Genomic DNA, 17,619 nt, shown 5'->3' with positions numbered 1-17,619 from the left:
ACTTTGGACATGTTATCAGGAGGGATCAGTCCCTGGAGAAGGACATCATGCTTGGTAAAGTAGAGGGTCAGCGAAAAAGAGGAAGACCCTTGTCTTAGGCTGGGTTCCCTAGAGAGGTAAAACCAGTAAAGCATATAAATATATATAGAGAGAGAGATTTATGTCAACAGAATGCCTCACGAGGTTGTAGAGGCTGTAATGTCCCAAGTCTGCGGGTCAGGATAGAAGCTCTTCCTGATTCATGTAACTGCAGGGGCTGGTGAACCCCAAGATTGGCAGGTCAGGGAGCAGGGCTTTTGCTCACAGGCTGTGAAGATCAACAAATCCCAAGATTGGCAGGCAAGACCATAGGTAAGCTGCTAGCTTAAGTCCCAAGAACTGGAGGTCAGATGAACACGAGCCATCTGCAAGATCCAGAACAAGCAAAAGCCCCTGAGCCCTGCCAGAACATCTGCCCACACTTGATGCAGGCCACACACCCAAGGAAACTCCCCTTCAACCAATTGGCTACTCACAGCAAATTCATCGTGGGGGTGATCACATATCAGATCTCAACAGGGAAGTGACCACAACATCACACGACTGCCAGAACACAGAGAATCATGGCCCCGCCAAGTTGACACAATGTTAACCGTCATAACCCTCAACTAGATGGATTGACACAGTGGATGCAACAGTGGGCTCAAACATGGCAATTGTGAGTATGGTGCAAGACCAGACAGTATTTCATTCTTTTGTACATAGGGTCCCCTAACAACAACAAGAACAACGGGTTACAATGTGGCATCATTATGAACTTGGAAGTAACAGGAACATCTGAAGAGAAGGGATATAGTTCATCAATTAGGCAACCCTCTCATCTGCTGTAGGCCGTACACAGAAGCAGGCCGCCCTTCTCTCAGCCATGGCAGGTGACGGCCCTTTTCTCGGCTGTACCAGCCAGCAGCCTTCTTAGTCTTCAGTGCTGCTTGATTAAGTGTTACAGCTCTGCCACCATACCTTCTGCCTGAAAACACTCAGCTTGCCTTTCCCAAGCACTTTCAAGCTCACCATAGCCACCTCCCGCCAATCTCTTTGTTCCTGCTGCTGTCTCACACTGTCTTGTGCCAACTTCACTTTAGTTACAGCTCTTGACCCATATTACAGCCTTTTTAGGAGGTTTTCCCTCCCTTTCATTGCCTCTCTCTCTGGGTCTGTGAGGTTCTCAGTGCAGGAACCCTGGGTCCAAATGATGTACTCTGCTCCAGACTCTTCTTGATTGTAGTGAGGTTCCCCTCAACCTCTGTGGGATTGACCTTTATATTCAGTTTCATGGTATGGCCCTTCCAGCCATACCATGAACTGACCAAGCCCATTTGTAGACTACAAGTCACTCAGTTTGCATAGTAATTGATCAATCCCTTGCAAGATTGTGCCCAGCCAATTATTTAAGGCAGAATTATAAACCCAAGGCCAGAAAGGCCATATGTAAGAGAAACCCATTGCTTTTCAAGGTGTCTCTGGTTTTTATGGAATGTTACAGTGTCTCTAATGGGTAGTGTGACAGCATTGATGAAAATGATCATCTCCTTTGAGACACCAGTGACAGGGTATGTGAATAAAAATTGACCGAAGGCCGATTCCCAAAATGTGAAGATAATTCACAACCCCGCTGTCCCACTTCTCAATCATTTCTGACACCAGTCACCCACGAGCATTTTCTCTCTCTGACCCCAACCACCCAGAGTTAGGTCAGACCTTACAAGTAAAACAACACTGTCCTTCCGATCACTACCTATGCTACTTTTCTCTGACCCAGGTCAATAGACACATCAGAAGAATTCTGTCAGACTGCCAAATGGGCAAATGCCAGCCTTGCTGGCTCACTGTCCCCAGTGGGCTCAATAATTCCCCCGAACAACTCAACAGAAAGTGCTATACAATACAGTAACAACTTTAATATAACCACAAAAGGATAAACACTCAGAGATACAGAGGTCTTGCTCTAGGAGAGGTCCTGAAACGAGAATTCCTTTTTCCACAGGAACATAACACGCTTGCCAGTCCAGGAATCCCAAGTGTATTTCCGTGTTGAGGGGCTCTTATAATATTCATTAGACCTCAATGCATAGTCATGATTGGTGCCTCATTACATATACATGATCGGTTGAATCAAGGAATATGTACGATTGATTGCATCATTTCCCTCTTCCTTCTTGAAGTTACTGCCAGGTGTGGTCTTTGGGGCTCCCAGTGTGTTCCCTGGCTATTTTAGAAAAGTCACCTTTATTGTTCAAAATTCTGAGAACTGTTTTTCAGACTGAGAGACAAAAGGCCATATCCAGTTGTATGTCCCACATGGGGTAGGAATTTCTTCGAACATTGTCCACGTTCACAGCCTCATATCTTTGAGGCTTTTGACAAAATTATTGTTCATGCCACATTGTTAACCCCATGAGGGTGCCATTGTTCATTCCCTTTCAATAGCTACTCTTTGGTTGCATCATATTGAAGGAACTTCTGAGGTTGAATGATGCCTACATTTTTTAACTCTAGTGTAATATGTTTTACCCATTTAAGCTACTGCTGCATTCATCTTGCACTTTTTCATGTTTTATAATTCAATCCTTTTTTATTTAATCATTTCACAGATACAAATCAACATAAATCCAATCCCTAAAATGTGAAGATGGATCAAATCCCAATTCCTCATCCTCTGTCACACTATCTACCCACAAGGCACCCCTCTTTCTGCCCCTACCCACCTGGAGCTAGGTCATAACTCACAAGTTAAAAGGACACCATCCTTCATACTGCCAAATAGGCAGATACCTGCCGGAAGATTAGAAGGCCACACGACACTCTTTTCACCTGCTGGCCACAAATTCTGGTTTTTCCTCTGTATGTTCCAGATGGTAGCCACAGGCTGGAGGGCTTTCCTTGGGCTCCCTCACTTTCATCTCCTGGATCCCACTATTTCTTTGGGTTCAATAATTCCCTGGAAGAACTCACAGAACTCACAGAAAGTACTAAGAATTACAGATTTACTATAGTAATAGGATACAAACCAGGATCATTATTAGGAAGGGGGGCTTCTTACAGAGTTCTGAGATGATTCCCAATATGAAGCTTCCATATCCCAAAGAGAAAGTATCACTGTCTTTTTGCAAACCGGGAAGCTCTTGTAGCCTTTGTGTTCAGAGTCTTTATTGAGTTCGTTATGTATTTATGATTGAGGCATCTTTGCATATGTGTGATATGTTAAATCATGCCTCCTGAGGTTAGTTAAAACAAGCTACTAGATGGTCTCTGGTCTGGCCAGCCCCCACTCATTAGGACATATCCTCAGGTGTGATCTGCAGGTTTTAGATAATGATGGCACCTCAGTTACTAAGGAAATTCCAAGGATTGTTTCTCAGGGACCAAGGTCAAAAGCCAATTTTTTTTTTTTTTTTTTTAGTAAGGTGATTCATTACCACACAATCTTCAAATACATGTTCTGATGATTGTGTTCTTGTGTTCTGATGATTGTGTTCTTAGTGTTGTGTGTTTTGTATCTGCAATTTGTGGAGCGATGGGATTGAAGAAGGAGTATTTTATTATTTTACAAGAAGAGTTCCTACATGAGGGTTTAGGGTTATGGCTTAACAGTCATTTCCCTAAATTGTATCAAACCTCCAGAATTTTATTTAAAAACAGTCTTAGTTATTCTTTTTACTTTTATTTTACCTGACTCAGTACCTGTTTTTATGCTCTTAGTATTATTTCTTTAGCTGACTAGGGTATTTCAAGTCAGTTTATTTTCAACATATTTTCTTTTTCTCATACTGTGTGTTCTGAAGAGTGGAGAATTCTTTATAATTCTACAGACTACAATTTTCTGTTTGTGGTTACTTATTAAGTACCTGCTGGGTTTATCATGGTTTATTGGAGTGTTTTATGTATTAATTTTCATTATGATATTTAGGTGTTGGTTTTTCAGTATCTATTGTGGAATATAACTGCCATGTACCAGCTGTAAATGTTGCAAAATGCCTATTCTGCATGGGTATAGATAGTTTTTTAAACAGATATTTGAAAGCATATTTTATTCTTTTTTAAATAGTATTTTCTTAAATTCCACCTGATTATACCTGAGCTTTTTTTTTGTTTTCCAATTCTGAGTTGTCATTGGTCGATGTTATTCATGAGATAACTTTACGATGTTTACTTACCATTACATTATATGGGTCTGTGTTTTAGCACTTATTTGTGTACAGTAATTATGCATCAGCATGTATTAATATATTTGTTTTTCTTCAAATATGAGGCAACCACATATCTACACCAAGTAGTATCTGCTTTAGGATGGTAATGAACAAATATTCCATCTCTTAAAGCTTGTTCTTATTGTTAGTTTCTGTCAAGTTGCCTCTAACTCATGGTGACCTTCTGTATAACAGAATGAAATATTGCTCAGTCCTGCACCATCCTTACAATCGTTGGTAATTTTGAGCCCCTTGTTGCAACTATTATGTCAGTCTATCCCATTAAGGGTTTCCCTTTTTGCATCCAGGATAAGAAAGCCCACTTCTCACGCCAAGTCCATCTGGTGCAAATCTTAGAATCCTACTATTCTGTTCCCAGCTGTTTGTTTCATTGAGCCTCTCTCTGAAATATTCTGGTTTGCTCTTTTACTTCATCATTTTTATGTTCACTTTCACTACTCTGTGCTTAAGAGCAAGTTTCAGAGTATCTTCTAGCATTCATTTTGTTCTTTTCTTTCTTTCCTGTATTTTCAATGACTTTTTGCTTTCTTTATATATGATGTCATCCTACAACGCTTTTTTTTATTATGCTTTAGGTGAAAGTTTACAGCTCAAGTTAATTTCTCATACAAAAATTTATACACATATTGTTATGTGACATGAGTTGCAGTCCCTATAATGTGACAGCACACTCCCTCTTTCCACCCTGGGTTTCCTGTGTCCATCCAGCCAGTTCTTATCCCTTCCTGCCTTCTCATCCTGCCTCTGGACAGGAGCTGCCTATTTGGCCTCATGTTTCTCCTTGAACTAAGAAGCGCATTCTTCATGAGGATTATTTTATGTTTTATAGTCCAGTCTAATCTTTGTCTGAAGAGTGGGCTTCGGGAATGGTTTTAGTTCTGGGTTAACAGAGTGTCTGGGGGCCATGGCTTTGAGGGTTCTGCTAGTCTCAGAGTATTAAGTCTGGTCTTTTTATGTGAATTTGGCTCCATCAGGGACTCTGTTGTGTTGCCTGTCAGGGCAGTCATTGGTGGTAGCCAGGCACTATCTAGTTCTTCTGGTCTCGGGCTGGTGGAGTCTCTGATTTACATGGCCCTTTTGTCTCTTGGGCTAATATTTTCTTTATGTCTTTGGTGTTTTTCATTCTCCTTTGCCCCAGGTGGTTTGGGACCAACTGATGCATCTTAGATGGCCGTTTGCAAGCTTTTAAGACCCCAGACGCCACTCACCAAAGCGGGATGTGGAACATTTTAATAAACTTTGTTATGCCAGTTGACCTAGATGTCCCCCAAAACTATGCTTTCTGGACCCCAGCCCCTTCTACTCTGTCCCTCGGAGTGTTTGGCTGTTCAGGAAACTTCTTAGTTTTGGTTTAGTCTAGTTTTGCTGACTTCCCCTGTATCGTATATTGTCCTTCCTTTCACCTAAGATGATTCTTGTCTACTATCTAATTAGTGAATTCCCCTTTCCCTCCCTCTCCACCCTCGTAACCATCAAAGAAGGTTTTCTTCTGTGTTTGAACCTTTTCTTGAGTTCTTATAATAGTGGTCTCATACAATATTTGTCCTTTTGCAGCTGACTAATTTCACTCAGTGTAATGCCTTCCAGATTCATCCATGTCATCCCGCAACTCTTTGTTCATCGGTTATTAGTGTTCAGTGTGTCAAATCTGTTCTTGAGATGGTCTCTGAATTCACACGTGGTGTATTCAAAGTCATACCTTGGCTCTCGTGCAGTTGCTTTGATTTTCTTTAGCTTCAACTTGAACTTCAGTTTATGGTCCATTCCGCAGTCGGTGCCTGACTTGTTTCTGACTGATAATATTGAGCTTCTCTCATCATGTCTTTCCACAGATATTGATTTGATTCTTTGATTCTGGTGAGGTCCATGTGTATAGTCATCAATTTTACTGTTGGAAAAACAGTGTTTCCAATGAACAAGTCGTTCTCACAGAAATCTGTCATGCTGTCTTTGGCATAATTCCTATCACCAACCCGTATTTTCCAACTAGTGTTTCTTCTTCGTTTCCAACTTTTGCATTCCAATCCCCGGAAATTATCCACACATCTTGATTGTATGTTGGTTAAATTTCAGACTGCAGCACTTTGTAAACATCTTCAATTTCTTCATCTTTGTCTTCAGTAGTTGATGTGTAAATTTGAATAATAACCGTATTAACTCCTCTTCATTGGAGGTATATGAATAGTAACCTATCACTGACAGCTTTGTACTTTAGGAGAGACATGACAGTGTTCTTTTTGACGATTAGTGCAATATCATTTCTCATCAATTGTTTGTTCCTGGCATATTAGACTGTATGATTGTCAGAATCAACTTGGCCACTGCCAGTTTATTTCCACTCAGTAATGCCTAGGATATCTGTCTTCAGATGTTCTGTTTCATTTTTGACAACTTTCAGTGTTTCTTGATTCATACTTAATACATTTGATGTTCTGATTAGTAATGGAAGTTTGCAGCTATTCTCATTTTAAGTCACAGTACGTAAGCAAATGAAGGTCCCAAAGGCTCTACTCTATCTATGTCATTAAGGTCTTTTCTACTTTGAGGAGGCAGGTCTCCCTAGTCATAGTTTGAGTGCTTTCTAACCTGAGGGGTTCATCCTCCAGCACCAATCTCAGACAATATTCTTTTATCCATAAAATTTTTATCAGGTAATTTTTAGAAATAGATCACCAGGCCCTTCTTCCTAGTCTGTCTTAGTTTCAAAGTAATGCTGAAAGCTGTACGCCTTGAGTGACCCTGGTGGTATTTCAAATGCAGGTAGCATAGCTTCCACCATCATAGCAATGCAGTCTATCACAGAATGCCACCACCTATCTGTTTCTCTTTAGGGCTTATGTTCTTTATATAGCATGAGTGGTATGTGTGTTTAAGACTCAACTTCCCTGAAAATGATATGAATAACGTAATCATCATTTATTCATTGAGGAATCTTATTTTGTGTTCCTAAAATCTTGAAGACCATAATGGAGAAGTTTCAAAATTCTCTTATTATGAGTAACAGTGCTGGTGTAAAACTGTGTTTTGGGATGTAAAATATTTTTCAGCTGTTGTTAATAGGAAGCCTCTGATTCTTTATATTTTTATAGATGTCATTTCTACATGTGTGATCAAGGAATTATCAGCAAAAGAGATCATTGATAAAGGAGAATCATTCCAGAGAGTGATGTTAGAAAGAAATGAAAGTCATGACATCGAGGATTTTCTCTTCAGGCAAGTTAGGGAAAATATGCATGAATTTGAGAGTCAGTGGGGAAAAGATGAAAGAAATAACAAAGGAGTGACTACAGCCCATAACAAAATTTTCACTGGTAGAAGAGATCACCGTGTCGAAAGGGATGCAGGAAACAAGTATATGACATGTTTTAAAAATACAATTAAATTAAGATTTCAGTCCCATATAGCTGAAATGCAGAAATTTCAAACTGGAGAGAAAATGTATAAATGTCATCAAGTGGAGACGTCTGTCGGCAATGGATCTTCAATTCCATCCCTTCAAAGAATTCTTCCTAGTGTCCAAAGCAACATTCCCAATGCACACAGGGAGGTTTTCATGCCTCCTTCATTGTTTCTACAACACCGGAAAACCCACAGGAGAGAAAAACTTTACAAATGTAATGAATGTGGGAAGTCGTTCCGGCAGAGGTCAATCTTTGCTAATCATCAGAGAATTTATTGTGTGCAGAGATCTTTTAAAGGTAACGAGGGTGGCGAAACCACTGACTGTGGCTCAAACCTCACTAAACATCATGGAATCCATACCAGAGAGAAAGCATATAAATGTAATATATGTGGCAAGGTATTTAGCCTACATTTAAGCCTTAGAACTCATCAGAGATTTCATATTGGAAAGAAACCTTACAAATGTAATGAATGTGGTAAGGAATTTAGGAGACGTTCATACCTGTGGGGTCATAAGAGAATTCATAGTGGAGAGAAAACTTTCAAATGTAATGAGTGTGGCAAAACTTTTAACTGTGACTCACACCTCATTACGCATCAGAGAATACATAATGGAGAGAAGCCACATAGGTGTAATATATGTGGCAAGGTCTTTAGTCTAAGTTCAAGCCTTAAAATACATCAGAGAATTCATAGTGGAGAGAGACTTCACAAATGTATTGAATGCGGTAAGGCTTTTTCCCAAAGATCAAACCTTGTGAAACATCAACAGATACACAGTGGAGAGAAACCTTACCAATGTAATGAATGCAGTAAAGCATTTACCCGAAAATTAAGTCTTGTTGAACATCAGCGAGTTCACAGTGGAGAGAAACCTTACAAATGTAATGTATGTGATAAGGCTTTTACCCGAAAATCAGATCTTTTGAAACATCAACAAATTCATAGTGGAGAGAAACCTTACAAATGTAAAGGATGTGGCAAAGCCTTTATCTACAGATCACAACTTGTGCAACATCAGCAAATTCACAGTGGAGAGAAACCTTACCAGTGTAACGAATGTGCTAAGGCATTTATCCGAAAATTAAGTCTAGTTGAACATCAGCGAATTCACAGTGGAGAGAAACCATACCAGTGTAATAAATGTTGTAAGGCTTTTACCCGAAAGTCAGTCCTTATTAATCATCAGAGAACTCATTCTGTTCAGAGACCTTACAAATGTCAAGAATGTGGCAAAACCTTTAACTGGGGCTCAAGCCTCACTAAACATCAGAGAATCCATACTGGGGAGAAACCATATAAATGTAATATATGTGGCAAGGTCTTTAGTCGATGTTCAGGCCTCACACGTCACCAGAAAATTCACAGTAGAGAGAAACCTTACCAATGTATTGAATGTGGTAAGGCTTTTTCCCAAAGATCAAATCTTGTGCAACATCACCTAATTCATAGTGGAGAGAAACCTTACCAGTGTAATGAATGTGATAAGGCTTTTACTCGAAAATCAGATCTTTTGAAACACCAACAAATTCACAATGGAGAGAAACCTTACCAATGCAATGAATGCAATAAAGCTTTTTACCAAAGATCAAATCTTGTGATACATCAGCGAATTCATAGTGGAGAGAAGCCTTACCAGTGTAATGAATGTGCTAAGGCATTTATCCGAAAATTGAGTCTAGTTGAACATCAACGAATTCATAGTGGAGAGCAACCTTACCGATGTAATGAATGTGGTATGGCATTTACCCGAAAGTTGAGTCTAGTTGAACATCAGCGAATTCATAGTGGAGAGAAACCTTACCAGTGTAATGAATGTGGCAAGGCTTTTATGTTCAGATCAAGTCTTGTGCAACATCAGCAAATTCACAGTGGAGAGAGACCTTACCAGTGTAATAAATGTTGTAAGGCTTTTATCCGAAGGTCATTCCTTGTTAATCATCAGAGAATTCATTTTGTTCAGAGACCTTACAAATGTCATGAATGTGAAAAAACCTTTACATGGTGCTCTGACCTCACTAAACATCAGAAAATCCATACTGGGGAGAAACCATATAAATGTAATATATGTGGCAAAGTCTTCAGTCGACGTTCAGGCCTTACACGTCACCAGAAAATTCATAGTAGAGAGAAACCTTACCAATGTATTGAATGCACTAAGGCTTTTTCCCAAAGAACAATTCTTGTGCAGCATCATCAAATTCACAGTGGAGAGAAACCTTTCAGTGTAATGAAGTGTCAAGGATTTTCCCTGAAAATAATATCTTTTGAAACATCAGCAAATTCACAGTGGAGAGAAACCTTACCATTGTAATGAATGTGGGAAGGCATTTATTCAAACATTAAGTCTAATCAAACATCAGTGAATTCATAGTGGAGAGAAAGCATACAAATGTAATAAATGTCAGGAAGTCTTTAATTGAGACTCAAATGGCACTAGACATTAGAGAATCCATACTATATAAAAACCACATAAATGTGATGTGTGTGACGGGGTTTAGTAATCCTAAAAGCCTTAGAGAACAACAGGCTATGCATTCTGTCCAGAGACTTTACAAATGTAATGAGTGTAACAAAGGCATTAACACTCATTCAGCCCTCATTAGACATCAGAGAATCCATACTAGAGAGAAATCCTATAAATGTAATCTGGCAAGTTCAATACTCATAGCACAAATCTTAAAATTCATCTAAGAATCCATACCAGAGAGAAACTTTGCAAATGCAGTGAATGTGGCAAGACTTTTATCTGTGCTTCAAGCCTTGTTGAACATCAGGTAATTCAAACTGGAGAGAAACCATACAAATGTAATGGATGTGGCTGAGTTTTTATCACATTTTTTCACCTTTGGGATCATAAGAAAATTCATACTGGAGAGAAACCTTAAAAATGTAGTGAATTTGGCAAGGCTTTTAGCAGCCTCGGTCCATCAGGGTCATGAGAGAATTCATATTGAAGACAAAAAAATTACAAATATTAAGTAATGAGTAAAGGAAATTCTTGGCTCAAATCTCACATCACAGAATCCACAGTAGAGAGAAATTGTGTACATTTAATATATGTGGCAAGGTATTTAGTGAAGGAAAAAGTTTTACAATTCATCACATAATTCACATTGAAGAGAAATCTTAGAAATGTTATTAATGTAGGCTTTTGCACAAAGATTAAAACTTGTCGAATATCAGGCGATTCATACTGGAGAGAAACTTTACTCGTAATGAATTTGGTATGGCTTCCAATCAGAGTTCATGCTTTGTGGAACATCAGAATTCATACTAGAAAGAAACATTACAGTTTAATAAGTGGCAAAGCCTTAAGTGGGCCTTATTCCTCACTATACCGAGAATAGTGAGGGAAGCCTTATAAATGCCCTGTATATGGCAAGGTCGTTACTCAAAATTCACAGCATGAAAATTATCTGAAAGTTTATGCTGGAGAGAAACCTTACAACTATATGTGGTAAGGTTTTTATCAAACATTGGAGGTCTAGAGACTATTCATACTGGAGAGAAACTGTAAAAATGTAACGAATGAGGTACATCTTTTTAACTGATTCTCATAATGGACTACACGTCAGAATTCACACTAAGTCTATCGTCCTCAAAGATCAAGCAACTTCAGATGTTACATTCTGTGTAAGGTCAAGACCTGTTAAAACTTACGATGTTTGTGAAGGAGCAAAGACATTAGTATAAAGGTCCACTTATCTTCGGTAAATGAAAGATTGTTCAGTTATATGAGGGTTCTTGAAAAGACTACATTACTATTCATGACTGTGGTGTGGTGGATCGCTTTTATATGGCCATTCTTGCCATGGTCTTCTAACTCCACCAAATGACTGGGTGGGACTATGCAAATGAGGTACTTGTGGCCCACCAAGGGGATTGGATAGCTTGGTAATAATGCAAATATGGTGCATGGCACCTTTGTGGTAGACCCATGCAAATAAAGGATATGGAACCTTAATGAGGGTATTGGTTAGTTTTGCTATCAGCTAGGCTTCAAAGGGAGCCAATCCTAGAGCAGAGGGGGGAACCTCACTACCACCAAGAAGAATTGGGACTGGAGCATATCCTTTGGACCTGGAGTCTCCCTGCACTGCAAACCTCCTAGACCCAGGAGACAGAGAGTTTAACAACAGATATGGTGAGAAGTGGTGGTACAGACGCGGCAGCAGCAGAACCAGGAGACAGCATGGTGGGCTTCACAGCCTACAGCACAAGGTGACTACAGTAGGTGTGGTGATCCACAGAGCAAGAGAGTTCAGCACCTTTGGGCAGGTGGCTTATTGGCTGAGTGGAATGCCTACTGGCACTTGGCAAAGCTAGGCTTGCTGACCCACAGTGCTAGAGAGCTGAGTGCCTTTGGGTCAAGGCTTACTGGTGGAGTGGGTACCTCTAGGCACTTATTGGTGGACATAAAGATCCCTGTAATACTTAGATGAGCAGGGTAGAGGCTGGGCTGGCCTGAGGGGCTGAGGGCCAAGAGTCCAAGGGCAATGAAGAGGCCTGCCTGTGGGAATTACTAAGAAGCTGTCATGACCAAAGAACTATATCCTGAGTTTTTTCTAATCCTGAATTGTAACCGGTTACTTCCCTAACAAACCCTGTAATTGTGAGTATTATCTGTGAGTTGTGTGTGGCCATTGCAATGAACTGTCAAATCCAGCAGAGAAGTAGAGAGTGCCATGGGAGGGACGGCTGGTATCAGAATTGGTAAAAAGTTTGGAGAGAGGAGATAAGTCTGACCTCTGCTTCATAGTAATCAGCCATGGGCAGATGATCTTGATTCTCCTCCCTTGTGAAGTTAGATGAAGAGGTCAGACGACACTGCTGCCACGCCATTGTTACAATGACTTTCTACCTGAGGTTTGAAATCTGTTGCTCTTATGCCTTCATTACTGACCTTTCACACATTACCATGATTGTCTCCAGAAGTGATGCATGAGATGAATGCCTCTACTTCATTTGTTCATTCATACTCATGTTCCCTAAAATAACAAGGACACAGAGTTTAACATAAATTGTGACAGTTGGAATAAGATTATGGTGAGGAGTTAAGAATAGATGTAAAACAATCTAAATCATGATTTGTGTTCAGGGCCACCTTCACCAGAGTGCACCTTAATGTTACAGGAAAGGATTATTCTACCAAGAGATTATGAAACAGACCATGCTTGCATATTGAGAGACCGAGATTTTCATGGGAGGAGAGTGATAAGTTACTAGGGCCTGCTCATGTGGTAGAAATATTGGAGGGCTAATTATGGTCACCTTCTCCTTTGAATTGCAATAGCTGTTTTATATGAAAGATTTATGAAAATTAGCCCTGTTTTTGGAAACACAATTATCAGAGGGGAGAACAAAAGAACCAAAATGGAGTGTGTATGTGTTGGATTCATATTTAACCACTAGCTTCACATTTTGGTATTGATTTATTCAGAATGTATCGTAGGTCTCATGGTGTGTTGTTTTTTTACCAAGTCCATTCCAACTCATAGTGACCCTATAAGACAGAGCAGAACTACCCCATAAGGTCTCCTAGGCTGTAATCTTTACAGAAGCGGATTGCCAGGTCTTTCTCCAGAACTGCTGGGTTGGTTTGAATAGCAGGCCTTTTGGTTAGCAACCAAGCAGCCAGGGCTCCTCTCATGATAAAAGTATCATATGCCTTTTAACTAGTAAAGTTTATTCATTTTTGTCATAACTTTTACCAAATGGCATTCGTTCTATCAACATATTCCACCTCAGCAGGGTACTTCTAGCGATGTACTATTAGGCTGTCACAGTTAAATAGCATATATAAAAATTCCTGTCCTCGGTTAAATGGCATATATAAAAATTCCTGTCCTTCATGGAACTAAACAATATACAGTTCTGGGAATATATACTCATAATTTGCACTTGAGGTATTCTCTCTGCTCTCTGCCCCTGGATGTTTATGTGGCTGTAATAAAAATACCAATAGTGTACAATTTCACAATCTTACCTCCTAAATTCTCCCTTGTATTCATGGATGTGCACTGTGTTATAAGTATTCTAAGTCCAAATAACCTTGGTCATGGTGTATTATATATAGTTGGATTCCATATGCTAAAGATTTTGAGGGCTTTTGCATTTTTCATCAATAAGACACTGTTGCTTACTGTAGCTTTATAGATAGTGTTTAAGTCTGGTTGTGTCAATCCTTCAGTGGTATGTTTCTTCTTCAGTGTTGGTGTTAGTTCTTCTGGCTCTATTGTGTTTACATGTATCACATGAAAGATACCTGTCTGTAGTTTTCCTGTCTTGTAATGCCTTTTTGGTATTAGGACAATGTTGACCTCATCAAATAGTTGAGGGAATGTTTCCTTTGCTTCTATATTTTGGAAGACATGGTAGAAAATTGGTTTCATTTTCTTTTTTAAATGTTTGTTAGAGTTCATCAGTGAAATTGCTGAGCCTGGTGCCTCATCTTTTGGAAGGTTATTAAATTGATTCAATATATTTAGTAGTTATAGGCTTATTTAGATAATCTGTTTGTCCTTGAGTGAAGTGTGGTAGTTGTCTTTCAGGGTATTCATCAGTTTTATGTAAGTCATCAGATTTGCTGTGGAGGTGGTTTTGGAATTTGGTAATGGGCAGAAGCTGGAGGAATTTTGATACGCTTGATAGTGAGAGCCTACATAACCTTGAACAGACTACTATTATAATTATGGACATTAACGAAGATTCTGATGAGGGTGCATAAAGAAATGAAAGATTCTGTAGAAAAAGTTTCATCATGGATAGAACTTTGTTAGAGATGTGGATGTTAAATGTATTTTTGCTGAGGCTTTAAAAGGAAGTGAACATGTTTTTGGACATTGGAAGAAACACGGTGCTTGTTATGAAGTGGCAAAAAAACTTGTCTGAATTATGTTGCAATGTTTTGTGGAAGGTAGAACATGAAAATGATGAACTTGGATATTTAGCTGAGAGATTTCTATCAGCAAGAACTTAAACGGGCTATGTGGTTTCTCCTTGATGCTTATAGTGAAATATTGGAGGTAAGTGAGAGATTGAAAATGAGATGTGCAAAAACAAACCAGAACATGATGACTTGGGTTATTTGATTGAAAGAACTAAGTATGTCCTGAAAGGACACCTGTTTGCTAAAAAGATTTGTTTTACATTGAAGGAGTCAGTCAACTACCTAGTAAGAAACCCTGTCGACCTAGACTGAAATGGACAAAGACAGGATGAAATTAAGTCTGCCTTCTGAAATTCTACAGGTAGGAAAGGAGCCAGTGGAACTACTGGGTTGCAAATACCTATAGTCATCCAGCAAGAGGAAAGGAGGAGTACAGCCGGCATGTCTTCTGCTTCCTTGGTTCCAGAGGGTGGGGTTGCTGTCTGAGTGAGCCAGGAGAATGAGGCCATCACTCAAAGTTGAGGAGATGGGCTCCTGTTCCAGTGGGCTGGTTAATGGGGTCACCAAGGGCCTAAGTGTTGAAATCATTGTTTAGGAGACCAGGAGAATGGGGCCAGCCAAAACCAAGGGGGCAGAGCTGCTGTCCTAGTGGGTCTGGAAGTAGGGCTGATTCCTAGGGCTTAGGGGCTTCTGTCCAGAGTCTGGAGGCTAGGGCCCCTTCCAGAAGTCTGGAGGACATGGTTGATACCCAGATGGTCCTGAAGAACAGATAATTATTTTCAAGTTTTGAGAGCTAATGAGATGGGCCCTGCTGGATTTTGAACTTGCTTGGGACCCATGGCTCCTTCTTTTCCTCCAGTTTCTTTTTGGAATATGAATGTGTGTCTCATGCCTGTCCCACATTGTACTTTGCCAAGCACATATCTAGTATCCTAGGTTTCACAGGTCCACAGATTGAGAAAAATTTTGCCACAGGATGGAACAAACCGAGAGTCTGATCTATATTTGTAATTGAATAATTTCTTTTATGAGGGTTAGCATAAAACTCGTTCCTATGAGGCAGAAGTTAAAAGATTTCTCATATGTGCAGCTTTCCAAAACTACTGTACCGGTCCATGATCTCTAACATCAGCTACTCCTCTTCCCCTCAGTACTCTCCCTCCCATCTTTGGTTTGGTAATTCACTGCAACATTTTATAGAACTCACTAACTGCCTACGGTTAAGTGGTTTATTAGAGAAGTAACGGTACAATTCTGGATTGGGATCAACTTGGAAGTAACAGGAACAACTCAGGATGCAGTTCCTCAGTCAGGACAGCTTCTTCTTGCCCTCTGTTCTTTAAAGCCACTCACTTGTATTTTTTTTGCTATGGCAGCACTAGGTAACTAAGAAAATAGTAAAGAAAATATTGGACATCTCCTTATGTCAGCATTTATTAGAAAAAAAGTAAAGCTCCACAAGTTAAATGGAAATGTCAATTTTGTTACATTTTCTGGCCAAAGATTAAATAAAAGAAAAAAAAAATTAAATAGTAAAAACTGATACAAATATTTTTCTTAGGACTTGAATGAAGATGGAAGGGAAGGGAACTAAAATTAGAATTTTCAAATATTCTTTAGTAAAAAATGCTTATTAGTAAAGGGATAATTGGTATCAAAATAACTAATAATAGTAGTAGTAGATTTAAATAATAGTAGCAGTTATAGATTTAAATATGTATCCATAATAGTAAATCTACAAATAAATAGAAGTTAAAGCTCTTCCTTAAAGCAGAAATCCAACTAATAAATGGATAAGGACTAATGGAAATAGAAATTCACCTGTTGGCATCCACCATAGTTATCATTATTTTCAAGAGTCAAAAGGGAAAATAATGGGAAAGTTTTGATGAGAACAAGATATTTATAAAATCTCGAGATTGATCTTCACAAGATACTAATTGTTGTTAGGTACCACTGAGTCTGTTCCTACTCATAGCAACCCTATGTACAACAGAAAGAAACACTGCCCAGTTCTGCACCATCCTCACAATCGTTGTTATGCTTGAGCCCATCCTTGAAGCTGTCAGTCCATCTCATTGAGTGTCTTCCTCTTTTTCACTGACCCTCTACTTTACCAAGCATGCTGTCCTTTTCCAGGGACTGATCCCTTTTGATAGCATGTCCAAAGTATGTGAGATGAAGCCACAGGACGGAACAAACCCAGAGTCTGTCAGTTTGTCATACTGGGGGGGCTTACATGTTGCTATGATGCTGGAAGGTATGCCACCGGTATTCAAATACCAGCAGGGTCACCCATGGGGGACAGGTTTCAGCTGAGCTTCCAGACTAAGACAGACTAGGAAGAAGGACCTGGTGGTCTACTTCTGAAAAGAATTATCCAGTGAAAACCTTATGAATAGCAGCAGAACTTACTAATTAAAAAGAGTAAAACATTAACTTTATAGCAGAGATGTCTAGCAGACAGCACCATAATGAACTGATCAGAATTAACATCAGGTATAATGAGACAAGTAGATATATTTACTTCTGACAGGATGCTCTGAGAAGGACCAATTCAGTGGTGGGTATTCTTGGAAAATAATCATTTTAAGGTAAATCCAATCATGAGAAAATGTTAGATTCAAATTAAGAATTTCAACAAAATAAATTGCAGTTTTCAAAAATGTCAACAAAAATCACGGAAAGATAGAGGAAATGTTTCAGGCTGTAGGAGACTAAGAAACATGAAAACTGAATGCCACATGTAATTTTCATTTTGTTTGGTGCCATCGTTAGGTGCCATCGAGTTGATTCCGACTCATAGTGACTTCATGTGACAGTAGAACTGCTACATGGGGTTTTGTAGACTGTAATCTTTACAAGAGCAGATTGCCACGTCTTCCACGAAGCCACTGAGTGGGTTTAAACCACCAACTTTTAGATAGCAGCTGAGCACTAAACCGTTGTGTCAGCAGAGCTCCTTTATCCTCCTGGTATCAAGGATATTATAAGAACTCAGAAGACTTGAAGGGGGCCTGATGGTGAGATGGTAGTAAAGTATCCATGTTAGTTTCCAGATTTTCATACCAATACAGT

The 17,619-nt window shown here is 39.4% G+C and overlaps 1 protein-coding gene across 2 annotated transcripts in view; it reads left to right on the top strand.

The window, feature by feature from the left end:
• LOC111821497 (zinc finger protein 160-like) overlaps positions 1-12,313 on the top strand; it is a 34,131-nt gene extending 21,818 nt beyond the window's left edge. For both annotated transcript variants that reach the window (XM_023736380.1, XM_023736379.1), the window contains exon 5: positions 7,337-12,313. In XM_023736380.1, the coding sequence (XP_023592148.1) occupies positions 7,337-9,963 (2,627 nt within the window). In that variant the 3' untranslated portion in view covers positions 9,964-12,313. The remainder of the gene's footprint in view (positions 1-7,336) is intronic.
• The last annotated feature ends 5,306 nt before the right edge of the window (positions 12,314-17,619 follow it).

The sequence above is a fragment of the Trichechus manatus genome, unplaced genomic scaffold (assembly GCF_000243295.1).
Source record: "Trichechus manatus latirostris isolate Lorelei unplaced genomic scaffold, TriManLat1.0 scaffold00087, whole genome shotgun sequence".
Taxonomy (NCBI): Eukaryota; Metazoa; Chordata; class Mammalia; order Sirenia; family Trichechidae; genus Trichechus; species Trichechus manatus.
This window is presented reverse-complemented; position numbering and strand designations above follow the sequence as displayed.